Below are 13,815 nucleotides of genomic sequence, written 5' to 3'. Positions count from 1 at the left end.
GTGCTCACAGAAATGATTTCCACAAATAGGACACGCAAGTATATTACTCACAACAATTTGCACAAGTTAACTGGCAGATAGCACAGCCAAACTAGCTGTCTATTTATTATGGCCAAGACCAACAGTAACAAGTGTGGTCCCTTTTCCTTTTATGCATGTTGTAATATAATTTTCAGGTTTTGGTAGCCATCTGCAGAGATCAGAACACATCTCCAGATGCAGCTAGTAGCTTTTACTGTGTGATCATCTCAGTGTTGACAACAACCCCCATAATCTTCATAGTTAAGAAATGGGATGTTTTGTCTTGACAGACCATCCTAATTGATAATCATGCATTTGCTCTGTCAATTTCTCTGTGCACTGATAAGCAATTCCTTTATCAGTGGATGCATATCTAGTCCTTCAGTTTATGAGACTCAGCAGAACTTTCTAACAAGCTGAAGCCTTAGAATCTCTCTGCACAAATGAACATTAGACTGAAAGGAATGTTTAAGCTGTACGGTCTTAATTCATACAACGTTCTGTTTGTTTTCCTTTCCTTTCTCCCATTAATAGGTTTCTTTTTATTTGCTACCTAGATTCATAGATGTGCTTTCCCTTCCTGAAAGAGGGATACAAATAAAGATTTGGCTCATTCCCATCCCTCTTAATGTCTTTACAAGGTTTGCCTTCCTCAGGCAGCAAATTGTGAATTACACTGAGTCAGAGTATTATCAACCCTGAAGCACACCACTAAAGAAAAAATCTATACTTGGCAACTTCATTGCTGCCACAATATGCAATGAATTATGTGAGATTATAGTCTCTGAAATGCTTCCTGACTAAATGGACCTAAACTTGTATTTTTGTTTTACAAAACTAGACTGACAAAAGAAAGCATAAAATGTGGATGATAAAAGTTTTCAAGGGACGTGTACTTCAATCTTTTGGAAGATAGCAACACATGTTTTTATTTTTGACATTTTTTATTGTTAAATCTCGTCAAGTTGTTTTATGGGGAAGTGATCTGTAAATAAAATAAACAAATAAATAAATAAATACAGAATTTCCCACTAACGTTTACCCAGAGAATTTCCAAACCAGCACTATGCTTTCTGCACCTACTAAATTTGGGAGGCTGCCAATGCTGGGGTGGAAACAGCAGATAGATACAGTGGCTGGTGCTACATGTTATGACTATGTGTACAGGCCATTTTCAACAGATTCCACATGCTGTTTGGAATGTGTACACCCATAACTCAAGATAAATTTCTGCTAATGCAATGTGGTTACTTAACCATTACAGATTGTTTATTTCTCATTCAGGGAGAAATTCTGAATTAATACTGTTTCAGCAAAGTGAAAAAGAAGATGAAGTTGAGAAGACATGGATATGGAAAGATTTTTAAAAATTGCCTCTGGAGGTTCCTAGAAATATGCACAAACTGGTATAGTGGAGTTCCATATGATTTGGTTTAACCTAACTAAGGCCTTTAACTGTGATGGTTAAGGTTTCAGAGGCCTGGTAGCAAATACGCTTTGCATTATGTGATCTCACTGCTTTGCATGTTTCAGGCATTTCTTATTTAACTTATTCAGCCTTACCCTCAACAGGTTATAGTCTCGACCATGATGGTAAGCCCATGCCTTGATTAAAAAACACATGCACACAGAAAAGTAAGCATCATGGGGAAACTAGGCTACCAGCCCTTGTCCCACAGGTGCTAGATTTCTATTTGCAGAATATTTTTTTTATGGAGGATCATTCAGTCTTGTGAGTTCCCAGATGTAGTCTGAAGTTGGTATAGTACAGGAAAAGAGAGTTACCACATCACTGAGAACTAGGGCTACAAATCCTTGAAGATTTGTAGGATTGTACAATTTAACTATTATAGTTGTCTCTCCTGGTTCTTCTACCATTGGATGATCCCCTGTTGTGAGAGCAAGACTCCCCCTTCTTTCCAATTTCTCTACACCATGCATAATTTTGTATACCTCTATCATGGCCCCCTGCCCTTACCTACCTATTTTCTAAAGAAAAAGCCTTAAACACTATAGGGCACTGGTCTTCAGCTGATGGGTGAGGACCCACTTCTGGGTTACAGCCTGGTCTAAGGCGAGTCACAACAGCAGACCACCACAAAAAATCACTTAAAAATTAAAGGAACAGGTCCCCAAATGCATGTTTGGGTTAAGGGTGGACCGTGGTCTGAAAAAATGGAAGGCTTGCAGTTATAGGGGACTTGCTCCATTGCCCTGATCAATCTGATTGCTCTTTTCTGCAGATGCTTGCTTAACTTTTAAAGTAAGTATCACTGATTTCAATGGAACGTGTTCCCAAGGAAATGTGAACAACTGCAACCTGACAGCCTGCTTGGAAATCTGGACTGTCATGCCCTGTCTTGGTGATGGTCTGGGCTAAGAGTCCTCTTTGCACCCCACCCTGAGCCTTAAAGAGATGAAGCAAATCTCAACCACAGCAAGAGCATAGGAGAAAAGTTGCCTGTGTCTAACTCCTTCTCTTCATCCTGCTGCCCAATAGTCAGGGTAGGTGGGTAGGAGGGGGAGATGATATCAATTAAGATGGGGGGTGGAGAAGAGAGAAAGAGAGAGCAGCAGTAACATCTTTACTAACATGGTGCCTAATTAAATCAGGGACAGTTTTAAAAAATGCATGGAAATGATTAATCAAAAGCTGCAGCCCTAATTTAAAGTATTTTCAGATAAATTATTAACATGGTGGCATTCATGGAAGGAAAGCTTTTACAGATAAAAAAACCACACAGAAGTACATGTGTGAAGTACAGGGCCCTCCATTTCAGATTCATTAACAGCAAACAAAAAACCAGGGACAGGAATAGAAAACATAATCTGAAAACCAAGAGAGAATATAAAGAATTTACTAAATGGCACACCATTAAAATATGAGAGGCCTGAGAGATTCAAACTATTCACAGTCAGATACCCCTTTATTAAATTAGAGAGAAAACAGGCACTTCAAAAAAAGGGGGGGGGGAACGTGTCCCTTTTGCAATGACAAAAAACTATAAAAGCTATTGCTAAAGAATATTCCTCCGACAGACCATGGCAATCAATAGAGTGCTGGGGCAAAGATGTACTTGAAATCCTAGGTGTATGGAATGTCAAATTTCTAAGCGAACAGAAAAACATTTATTTGTTTCCATCCATTCTAGGCATTGTTCAAAACTCACATTGAGCTCTGGGCACAGTAGTGCACCTAAGATTTCAGATTAAAACTGGGGAGTGAACGGAAAGGAGGACCTATTTCTGCCTCCTTACTTCCAGCTACTCTCTGAAGACTGGAGAAGGGACCCTCTTAAGAATATTAGGGCAGTGGGCAGAATGACTAGACCATGTGAAAAGTGAGCATAATATTTCATTTTCATTCATTTTCAGCTTTATATTCTTGTTATTTAAAAAGTGCACATAGACATTCTGCTGTTGTGCCCATAACCTACGTTTAAGTTGTCATTTAGCTCCTAGTTTTCGTATCTCAGTTTCTAACACTGATTCTAGGTTCCTAAGGGTAATAACATCTGGCTTTATTGATGAAACTCAGGTGTGCAAATAGTTGTGACTACTCAGTAGCAAGGGAAAGGCAGTCTGGATATACTCAAAAGCACTCTTGCCTTCATTGTAGCATCCCATGTTGCAGGGATGAGAAAAGTTCTAAAGGCATGACTTCAGAATTAAGCTCTAGCAATGTCAGTGAAACAAATAATAATAATAATAAATTTTATTTATATCCCGCCCTCCCCAGCCGAAGCCGGACTCAGGGCGGCTAACAGCAATAAAACAGTACAAAAGTACAACACAAACAACGCTCTAAAATCATTCATTATAAAATTAATTCAAATCAAGCCACTGGCAACCATTGGGCCAGAGCTCCGCGAAGATTGCCAAGGGAGGGAGTCAGGCTGTGCCCTGGCCAAAGGCCTGGTGGAACAGCTCTGTCTTGCAGGCCCTGCGGAAAGATGTCAAGTCCCTCAGGGCCCTAGTCTCTTGTGACAGAGTGTTCCACCAGATTGGAGCCACAGCCGAAAAAGCCCTGGCTCTAGTTGAGGCCAACCTAACTTCTCTGTGGCCTGGGACCTTCAAGATGTTTTTATTTGAAGACCGTAAGTTTCTCTGTGGGACATACCAGAAGAGGCGGTCCCGTAGGTACGAGGGTCCTAGGCCGTATAGGGCTGTAAAGGTTAAAACAGCACCTTAAACCTGATCCCGTACTCCACCGGGAGCCAGTGCAGCTGGTATAGCACCGGGTGAATGTGATCTCACAGCGAAGACCCCGTAAGGAGTCTCGCTGCAGCATTTAAGCATCTTAAACCACTAAAACCATCTAAAACCACCCTGAATTTACAGTGAATTTACTGCAATCCCCCCCCCGCCCTTCTTATACACAAAAACACCAACAGCTTTATTGGACGGGGGCTGTGGGTGTGTGTGTTTTTTTTTGGGGGGGGGGAGTAGGCTGGTAATTTTATTTCTTGTGAACACATGCACAACTCAAACCCAAACCACACTAATTAAATATAATCTAGTATGTTAAATATAATCCAGTATGTAATTACCTAAACTGCTAACACAAACAGAAAAGACAAGGAACTCTGATTATAGCTTCACAACATATTCAGAAGCTTTGTGAAAACAAAAATGCACAGTGCACCAGGTCTTGCATGATGTAGCCGGTCACAAAAAGTGACTGTATTACTTTGCTGATAATGGATGGAACAGATCCTACCAAAGATATCAATTCTTTCAACTGGAAGTTCAAATTGCAGGAACATTACAAGGTCAAAAAGCATACAGCGTAACAAATGACTGAAGAAAAACCGGACCCTTTTCTTTCAGTTCTCCCCTTCTTCTAATCCTCAATGGCTTCTCTTTGATAATGTCTATCTAAAGGCTCACCTTGAGTTGCATTAATGTCTTTCGGCAAGCAATTTCAGGGCTGCACCTACTCATCCTGCCGATAAGGCTTGTCTGCCTACAAGGCACTGCTTCCACATTTATAAGGGGCAAAAGGCTGCCCCTGAGTTGAGTATTTCTTGGGTTTATGCCAAGAATGTGCATACTTAATTATTCATTTCATATCTAAATCACTCAGAAAATTCAAACACAGTAAATATAACTAGATAAAGTGAATAAGATTGAAAAATTAAGTTCATCAATCAATTTGACTCTCTGAAGATGCAAAATTCTTGGTGGGGAATTGACTGAGAAAGTATTATAAAAGTGCTCAGTGGACTACACTGGGGTAGTCACTTGAAACAGTCCCAAAAAGAGGAACTACATCCCCCACGAAATAGGATAAGATTTGTGTCACATGTGTATATGCTAATTATATGGGGGATACTGTTTTGCTTGTTTATTTTTTGTTATGTATTCTGTGTTCTCATTTTGTATTTTTATGTTGTGAATGGCCCTGTGATCTTTGGAGAAAGGGTGGCTTACTAATAATACGACTAGAAATAATAGTAAAGTGAAACCTGCCACATTTTTTTTTGCTGTGTAGTCCTCACTTCCTAACAGTAAATGCTCCTGTTAAGGGTTCCAAACTTAACTCTCCTCACTATACTCCATTTCATCACCACTTGTTTTCCATTTTTGTTTTCCAACTGATACTAAACAGCCAGTGACTATTGAGGATGCTCAGTCCTCATGGGCTTGTTTGTGGGTGGGTTTCCCCCACATATCTTTAAAATGTATTATTTAATACATTTGGGGTTCCCCAAATCATACTGACACCTCCCGCTTTTTTCACAGTGGCTCTGTTTTGGCCCATTTCTGTTGGTACTCAGCACCCTAGTTCACTATTAAAGGGAGTGATTAAATTAAAGGGAGTCTGTTTAAAAAAAAAAAACTCCAAGTGGGAGGTAGTGCCATTTTAAAATAAACATTTCCACATCTCACATCAGAGACTTCTTTTAAGATGGTGCCCACTTCATCATGTGCATGTTTCGCCTAAAAACAAAGCAACGATCCTGTTTTCTTAAGAAGCATTGTTTTTATTCACATACAAATCCACACGGATTTAATCTACTGTATTCTAATTAATGACTAGAAAGTATGTTTGCCATTTCATCACAGTCAACTGATCTGTAAAACACATTTTATTTAAATACAGTAAATTTAAATACATTTATTTAAATACAGTAAATAAGAATGGCAAGGGCTCGTCTCTGCAGGTACACTGATTCTAAGAGCAACCTGAAAGACAGCAAACAGGCCTCACCCTTCACTGATCTGAAGGCAACAACCTTTATTGTGAACTGGTCTACAATGCAAAACTTTCAGGGAAAGCATATCAGTGCTTTATGCAAAATATGAAATCCACTGTCTTCACTTCCTATTGGCATGTTATATTTATCTCGTGGCTTTAGAATTCAATAAATATTTCAGTCACCAAGAAATAAACTCTAGATGACACCTTGTTCCACAGTCTGCAACTGAAACATGTTGCTAAGGAAATGAGAAGTGGAGAAAGTTTTACTTGGTGTTTTGTTAGGATGTGGTGATTTAAAAAAAAAAAAACTAATTTCATGCAGTTAAAGTGTAAGAACTTAATTTGTATTTTGTGTCTGGTTCTGGGTTAGGAATCTAAATAAAACAGATGTTTAAAAAGTTCACTATTTTGCGAAGACACCAATATCTAAAGTTAGTCCGCATATGCTTGAGTTCGGCCAAACAGAAGAAAATGTGAAGGGAAAACAAAAACTCAAGAGTCATTTACAATTTATATGTTTCACTTTGAAGTCTGTTGCTAGAATCACATGAGAACATGCTGAAGCCAAAGCAAACTAATATATCATCAGTATATTCTACTGGCATAGCTGGTTCTGTCAAGGGATTTCTCTATGATCAGAAGGCTGTTCTCCCTCCATTTCCTATCCAAAAGTATGACTGTGAATGCTTCTTGCAGTCTAAGAATGACTAATTTGCATTATGCTTGGAAACTTCCAGTGCAGTGCAGTCTTAAGCATACAGTATTTAAGCAGAAGTCAGTCCCGCACAGTTCTATGGGATTTTCTCACTTGTAAGTTTAGTAAGGATTTTCCTGCTTTGAAAAACGAAGCAACAATTAGATAAAACAATGCCAAGTGACATAAACATAAGTCTTGGAGAAATAGTGAAAGATGTACCAGTAAAGAAAAGGAAATTTATGCAGATGTCACACTCCAGATACCACTTTTCTTTAGAAGGTAGCAAGTTCCAAAACAAAGCATGTAAAGAAACCAATATCCATGATGCATGACTACAGCTGGTATTTAGCTGATAATGCCTGAAGGAAAATATGCCATATATCACTTTAGACATGGAATGACACCAGAGATAGTAAACACAGAAGCATAGTTACTATCAATAAAAAACTACTGATGCTAGTACAAAACAACAGGGAGTCATTTACAGAGAGTGAAATTCCCACAATATAAATGATGCAATTTTGATTACAGACACTGACGGCAGGAAAGTAGGCATGAAGCTGAAATGCACTTTTCAACAGTAAAAGTACAACTGATGGCAGATTATTATTTTTAGTCCCCACAGATCTACGGTTAAGGTTGCAAAGTGTAAGCAGCAATAACCATTTGTGGCTGTTCTTGTGGCTCTTCTGAAAAGCACACAAGTCATTCAACTGATTTCACCGGCACAATGCAGAACAGAAACCAGTATTTACAGCTAGACTAAATATTTGATGCCTTTCTGTAAACCAGGAACAAGGTCTGTTGCCCAAAGGAATTAATAAATAAAGGCATCCTCACTATGGCAAAGGAGAGAAGCCATAATAAAAAATGTACCTGTGCCACGTGAATTCCTATACAAGTGTACAATTACACATTAGAGGGAGATATAAATCTGCCCTCATGTGCCTCTGTAACAACAGAACTTGAATGGATGAGGGCCAATAAACTGAAGCTCAATCCAGATAAGGCAGAGATAGAGAATGGTTTGGCTACCTGGGTAAATAATGTTCAACCAATTATGGGTGGGGTTGCACTCCCTTTGAAGGTACAAGCTTGTAGATTCAGGAAGGCGGGTGTCTGCATCTATTACTGTCACTGGAGGTACAAGTGGCTGCTATGGCACAGAGCACGGTCTACCAGCTATCTGGATTTTGATAACCTGGCTTCAGTTGTCTATGCTAAGGCTTTTCAGACACTGCAGCTGGTGCAGAATTCAGCTGCCTAATTCTAACAAGGTAGTCTAAATGTATAATACCAGTTCTGGCCCAGATGCGTTGACATCCGCTATTCGAAGTGCTGTATTAGCTATAGAACCCTAAACAGCTCAAGACTCCAGTACTTTACAGATAATCTCTTCCAGTATGAAGCTGTCCAGAACCTTAGGCTGTCATTGGAGGCCCTCCTCCTGCTCCCAGAAAAGGACTGTGGTTACAAAAGTGCCTTTTCAGGAGTGGTTCCCAAGACTAGGAAATGCTTTTTCCGGGGAGGTCCACCTGGTGCCAACATTACTGTATTTACAGTGACTTTCCTTTACTCCGAGGCATTTGGATGTTATTTTCTCTCTCCTTCTGCTTGATTATTTTTGTCAGTTCACTGTTTTAATAATTGGCATAGTGGTGCAGTTGGGGAAGGAGGGGTGGGAGTTAGTTTATGATCACTTCTAGTTTTTTTACTCTGTGTTACTGCGTGCAATGTTTATATTTTACTAAATAAATAATAATAATTTTATGATAAGAACTGTAGCTTACTGACACTGTGTTGCCTTCTTATTCCTTGTACTCAGATCAGCCTGGACTGCTATCATGGCCCAGACACAATTATATGATTTCAATTGTAATGCTTGAATTGTCCTGCAGCAGCTGAATGCTTGCTCCACTGTTAATTGTTTTGTTAAGGTCTGATCATGTTCAAAGCATTTAGGGGAACGGGTTTGCTTAAAAACAATCAGCTATCTGTGCAGGGTTGTCATTTGAAGCCTGTTATTTATTCATCAATCCCTGCCTACAAGACAGCTTTTTTAAAAAAAAATCTTTTAAACAGGTAAACAGAATGCTTACACTTAAGCAAACATGCTGTAGCAGCTCCCTATTAACTAGAGATCAATGCTGGAGAATAGCAGAATGAGAGTGATGGGGCGGTGCATCAACTCATGAGTAATGCATGATAACAGCTGCAAATAAACGAAGGATTAAGATATCAGATTCAGAGACAGATCACAGTCAGAAGAAAATGCTGCTGATTAATAAATGCATGTACATTACTTTACATCAGGGATGGAGAACCTGTGACAATGCAGATGTTATCAGGACATGCTGGCTGGGGCTGATGGGGGCTGGAGTCCAACAAGTTGGCTGCAGGGCCACAGGTCCTGCTTTAGATTGTACTCCCACCTCTTTTCCACCTCTACATTGCAGAGATGTTCACCCTACTTCTAATTATTTTTACTAAAATCCCCTGGAATGAAGAGGGTGTGCAAAGAAAAGGAATTTTGAGATCTCTGTGTAATATGCTAAAAAAACCATTCTGACAGGTTATCAGAGGAGAAAAGTCGGGGTGTGTGTGTGTGTGAGAATAAGGTTCCCCAAACAACCTCTTTTAGCATACAGAGGTTGGACAACATGGTCTCTTGCCACATGGAAGATGTTCTACTTGTCATCTGAAACCAGCTTCTTGAGCAGAAAAGAAAGGTGCGGCTTGTTATGGCTCTAGGTGTAACTTCAAAAATTGGAAAACAGGAGGAGGGGGTGTCCTTTGGTCATCTAGTTTAAGCATTTTAGCATGCCTTTAAAGGCATTTCGGAGCAGAGCACAAGAAAATCTCACCTCTCCAGAACAACACACATTTCCCAAAATATTTACTTAAAAGCACAAGCCTTCAAGCCAAAACAAGCTACACCAACGTGATGGATTACATTTCTAGCAGGGCTACCTAGAGGATATTTTGTGGGTGTCCCTTGCTCTGAACTGGTGACAGTGAGATATTTATCCATCCTTGTGGAGTGACCATAAGCCCCCAGTCCTTTCAGTGGCTTGACTTAACAGCGCACTGCTGTTTACTCTTACTCAGACTAAGTTCCACTGTGTTCAATGGAGCTAACTCCCAGACACTTGTATATAGGATGTAGTATTGTTCATTTTTAAAAACTTGGGGCAGAAACCAACAGACTAAAGAGCCAACGTGAAATGCTTCACTAAATTCAGTTAAAAGCATAAAAGATCCCAAAACATCCAAGTGACTATCAACATCAAAAACCTTGCACTGAATGGAAAAGCTTTACAATGCTTCAAAAAGTCGCTCAGGGCAGTTTCAGGCTCTGACAAGTTGCTAGATGGAGAAAGTTCTAATGTGTTTTGGTAGAGCACACATATGGTATTTGTAAAAAGAGCATCCTCCATTAACCCTAGAGAGCACTTTAGGATATTATGGTCAGAGACTTTGATCGTAGGAAAAAACGGCACAAAACAAGATGTTCCAGAACAACCCCAAATATTTGTTCAGTCTATGAAACTATCCCCAAAGCACCAACGGAATTCAGCACAGCCTCTTTGCACCAGTGTCGTCAAAGCAAGGTGCAGCAACTTACATGAGCAGGGAAGGGAGACTATTGTGAAGTAACAATTGATTTAAGATGGAAAAATATTTGCCTGTAAACTTTTGAGCACTGTTCCTATTTTTGTAAAAATGTTTGCATTTTAAATAAGAAAAGATCCATCTGTTTTATATTAAGTGCATAGGGTTTCAGTAGTATGGTAGTGAGCATGCCAAACAAGCAAACTATTTCCACAGAAAAGGATAGTATTCCTTGCCAGATGCATTTCTTAAACATTAGAATCATACTTCAAGGGTCGTGTAGTCCAACCGTCCGCCAATGAGCGAAATCCCCTGCTACAGTGGCCACTCAGTCTCTAACTTTGTACTGTAATAGGTATTTTCCTACCACCTAGTTGTGTTTTTCTTACATCACCTCCAACTACTCCAAATTCTATGTATTCAAGAGATAGTGAAAAAAACTGCATTTGAAAAGGCAGAGCACATCAAAAGTTCTCAGATAAGTGGGCATTTAATATAAATAAATAAGTTCTAAATAAATTACACAACCTGGCTCCCAAGTAAGTAAAGCAGAGCAAAACACCCAGAGAGGCATGGTGATGAAGTAAATTTGTGGATTAAGTCTAAGTTTGGTAATATAACCATTTAATGTTTATACACTGCCAGAAGCATGCAGGTTTTGCAAAGAACACAGAGGGGACAAGAGTCTGGTTCCTGCCTATGAGGTTTCAGGTCTGCATTTTGGAAGCTCTCCAGCAAGTGGCACACCGTGTGGCACACTCTGTACACTTCAGCAATTGATATCCATATCTCACAGAAGCATCTCACATCTGAACTCTATAGCTCTTCTGGTCCCTCACCTTAGTTCAGTACGAGAGAAGTATCGGTGAGGTCCTATATATATTTCCATTTCACAACAAACAAGATCTTATAAATCTTTCGCCTTTCACACAGTGGATTAGATTCTCATAGAAAGACATACTGCGGGCAGAAGGGCCATAAAGAAAAGCAACTGTCTTACCATCCTGGCTGTAAGTACAGCAGTGTAATTAAAGGCGTTAATGAGTACTAATCCCTACTGTATGATCTTTGGTATGTGCTCGCCTAATCCCTTTACCCAGAGTTTTGATTACAGTTCAGCTCCCTAATCATCTGAGCAGCCCTAACGCAACATGGTGCCCTCCAGATGTTCTTAACTACTTGCACTGGCTGCGGCTAATGGGTGCTGCAGTCCAGAACATCTGGGAGGGTCACCTAGTTGGCGAAGGGTGTCCTAGTGCCTCTGAAACCACAGCACAGAAGGAAGTGCCTTCGAGCATGCACAGAGTGCTTCCCCCGCACCAATAATTCAACCGACCCCCATACATCTTAGATGAGGAGTGAACTTTTTTCAAGACCCCCTCAAACCCTGGCACTTCACTTCAGAAGGTGGAGGCCCTTTATTTTTAAGGAAATAATTCGAGTCCTTGAAGGAACAACAGAGAGAGAGAGATCCCGAGCCCCTTCGGGGTGTAGACGCGTGAGCCTCACTCACCGGGACCTCTGGAGCTCGAAGGCGCTGGTGCCCGCAGGGCCTTGCTCGAGGCAGCAATAGTTCTGCGGGACGGCTCTGGCGAAGGAGACGGGCAGGATTCCCTGAGTGAAAGAGTTGAGGCGACCTCTTGCGCCGCCCGCCGAGGGGGTCCCGCAGGAGCCCAGGAAGGCGGCGGCGGCGGGCACCTGCACGGGAGCGAAGGCATCTTCGTCCTCATCCTCGTCCTCTTCCTGCTGCTGCTGCTGCCCAGCCGCCCTCGAGGGGCTCGTGAGCCTGGCGCCGCCGCTGCAGGAGGCGCTGGGGTAAGCCTGCGGGGCGACGGGCTGGAAAGCGCCCAGGCTGTGGCGAGTCCTAGCGCTGCCGTTGCTGCAGGCTGCTGCTGCAGAAGCCACCCTCGCGGCCGCCAGTGCTGCAGCGCCGACGCCGCTCTGCTCGCCGCCGCCTCCTACTCCGACGCCGCCCTCGTCGTCTTGCGGCACGGCGGGCCGCCCGTCCAGCGAGATGTTGGTGAGGAAAGAGAGCGCTGCCTGCCTGCGCCGGGGGTCCATGCGCGGCGGCGGCGGCGGCGGCTTCCTCAGGCAGGGCTCCAGCTGCTGGTGGAATGTGCCGCCGCCGCCGCCGCCGTTGTTGGCACGAACTGGGCTGCTGCTGCCGCTGTTGGCGGCGGCAGGAGCAGCCGCCGCCGCCATTGTCTGTCGCGCCCGCCCGCCGCCGCTGCCTCTCCCGCCCTCGGAGTGGGCAAGAGTGATAATCGCCGCGATAGGCACGAGCTCTCAGGCGGCGGGCGGAGGGTCAGCACCCGGCGGCAGGGCGGTGGAGTCGCAACCGCGCAGCGGAGGGGAGTCGGGGCAGGCATGGCATGTTTCCCTCCTTCCTCTCGGCTGCCTGCACGGACAGCGCGCCCGACTTTGTACAGCAGCCTTCTCCTCCTCCTCTTCCTTCCCTCGCGTCCTTTTGCTCCAGCCTTTTTCTCTCTCCCCCCCCCCCCGCCCTCCTTGGCCAAAGTTATTGGCTTTTATAGGTAACACTCGCCCCGCCAAGCGCTCGGCGCAACAACACAGCAATCACGTGTGGAAAACAGAAAGCTGGGAAGAAAAACAAAAGCTCCGGCCTGGAGGAGGAGGAGGAGGATAAAAGGGGGAGGAGGAAGAAGAAAGGAGGAGGAGGAGGAGGTGGCTGAGTCCAAGTCTAAGGAAGCGCCTTCAACCTTTCTTTTTTTTTCTCTCTCTCCCCCCCCCTCACCCGCTGCTTGTTTGGTGGGAGGAGAAGTAGGGAAGGTGGAGTCTGCCTGTGTTGTGCCACAGCACATGGCCTTGAGGAGGTTACATTAACAGGAATAAAAAGGGCGGGCTCCTAGGAGTTAATGGGGTGTAGAAACTCGTGGATTCCTCACAGGCCTCAGGGGGCCCTTCGGGAACAAGAGTGTGCGTGGCTCATTTCCCTCCCCGAGATTGTTGAGGTCAAGTTGCAGCTGCCCGTTTGACCACTAATTATGAGGGTTCCTGAAGATCCACCCCCAACCTGAAGGCTCTGGTCCCAGTTAATAAACACCCTATCCAGAAGGTGCTGGGTGTTCTCTCTTTAGAAATGATTGCAGTGTTTCCCAAAGTGTGGTACGTGAAAGGGTTTCAAAGGGTACACAGCATTATTTATTTATTTTACTCTACTACATAATGTTTAGATAAAATAGTAGTATTATAACTACCCCCAAATTTTATGAGAGAATGAGAAAGGGTACTCTTGTAAGAGTAAAATCTCAAAAGGGGT

At 42.7% G+C, this 13,815-nt stretch overlaps 1 protein-coding gene across 2 annotated transcripts in view; it reads right to left on the bottom strand.

Moving 5' to 3' along the window:
- Positions 1-13,384, bottom strand: part of CABLES1 (Cdk5 and Abl enzyme substrate 1) — a 51,094-nt gene extending 37,710 nt beyond the window's left edge. For both annotated transcript variants that reach the window (XM_083623617.1, XM_083623618.1), the window contains exon 1: positions 12,049-13,384. In XM_083623617.1, coding sequence (XP_083479743.1) covers positions 12,049-12,737 — 689 coding nt within the window. In that variant the 5' untranslated portion in view covers positions 12,738-13,384. The remainder of the gene's footprint in view (positions 1-12,048) is intronic.
- Between the last annotated feature and the right edge of the window lie 431 nt (positions 13,385-13,815).

Source organism: Podarcis filfolensis, assembly GCF_964270895.1.
Source record: "Podarcis filfolensis genome assembly, chromosome: 7".
Lineage (NCBI taxonomy): Eukaryota > Metazoa > Chordata > Lepidosauria > Squamata > Lacertidae > Podarcis > Podarcis filfolensis.
Note: the sequence above shows the minus strand (reverse complement) of the source record. Positions and strands in the feature narration are given on the sequence as shown.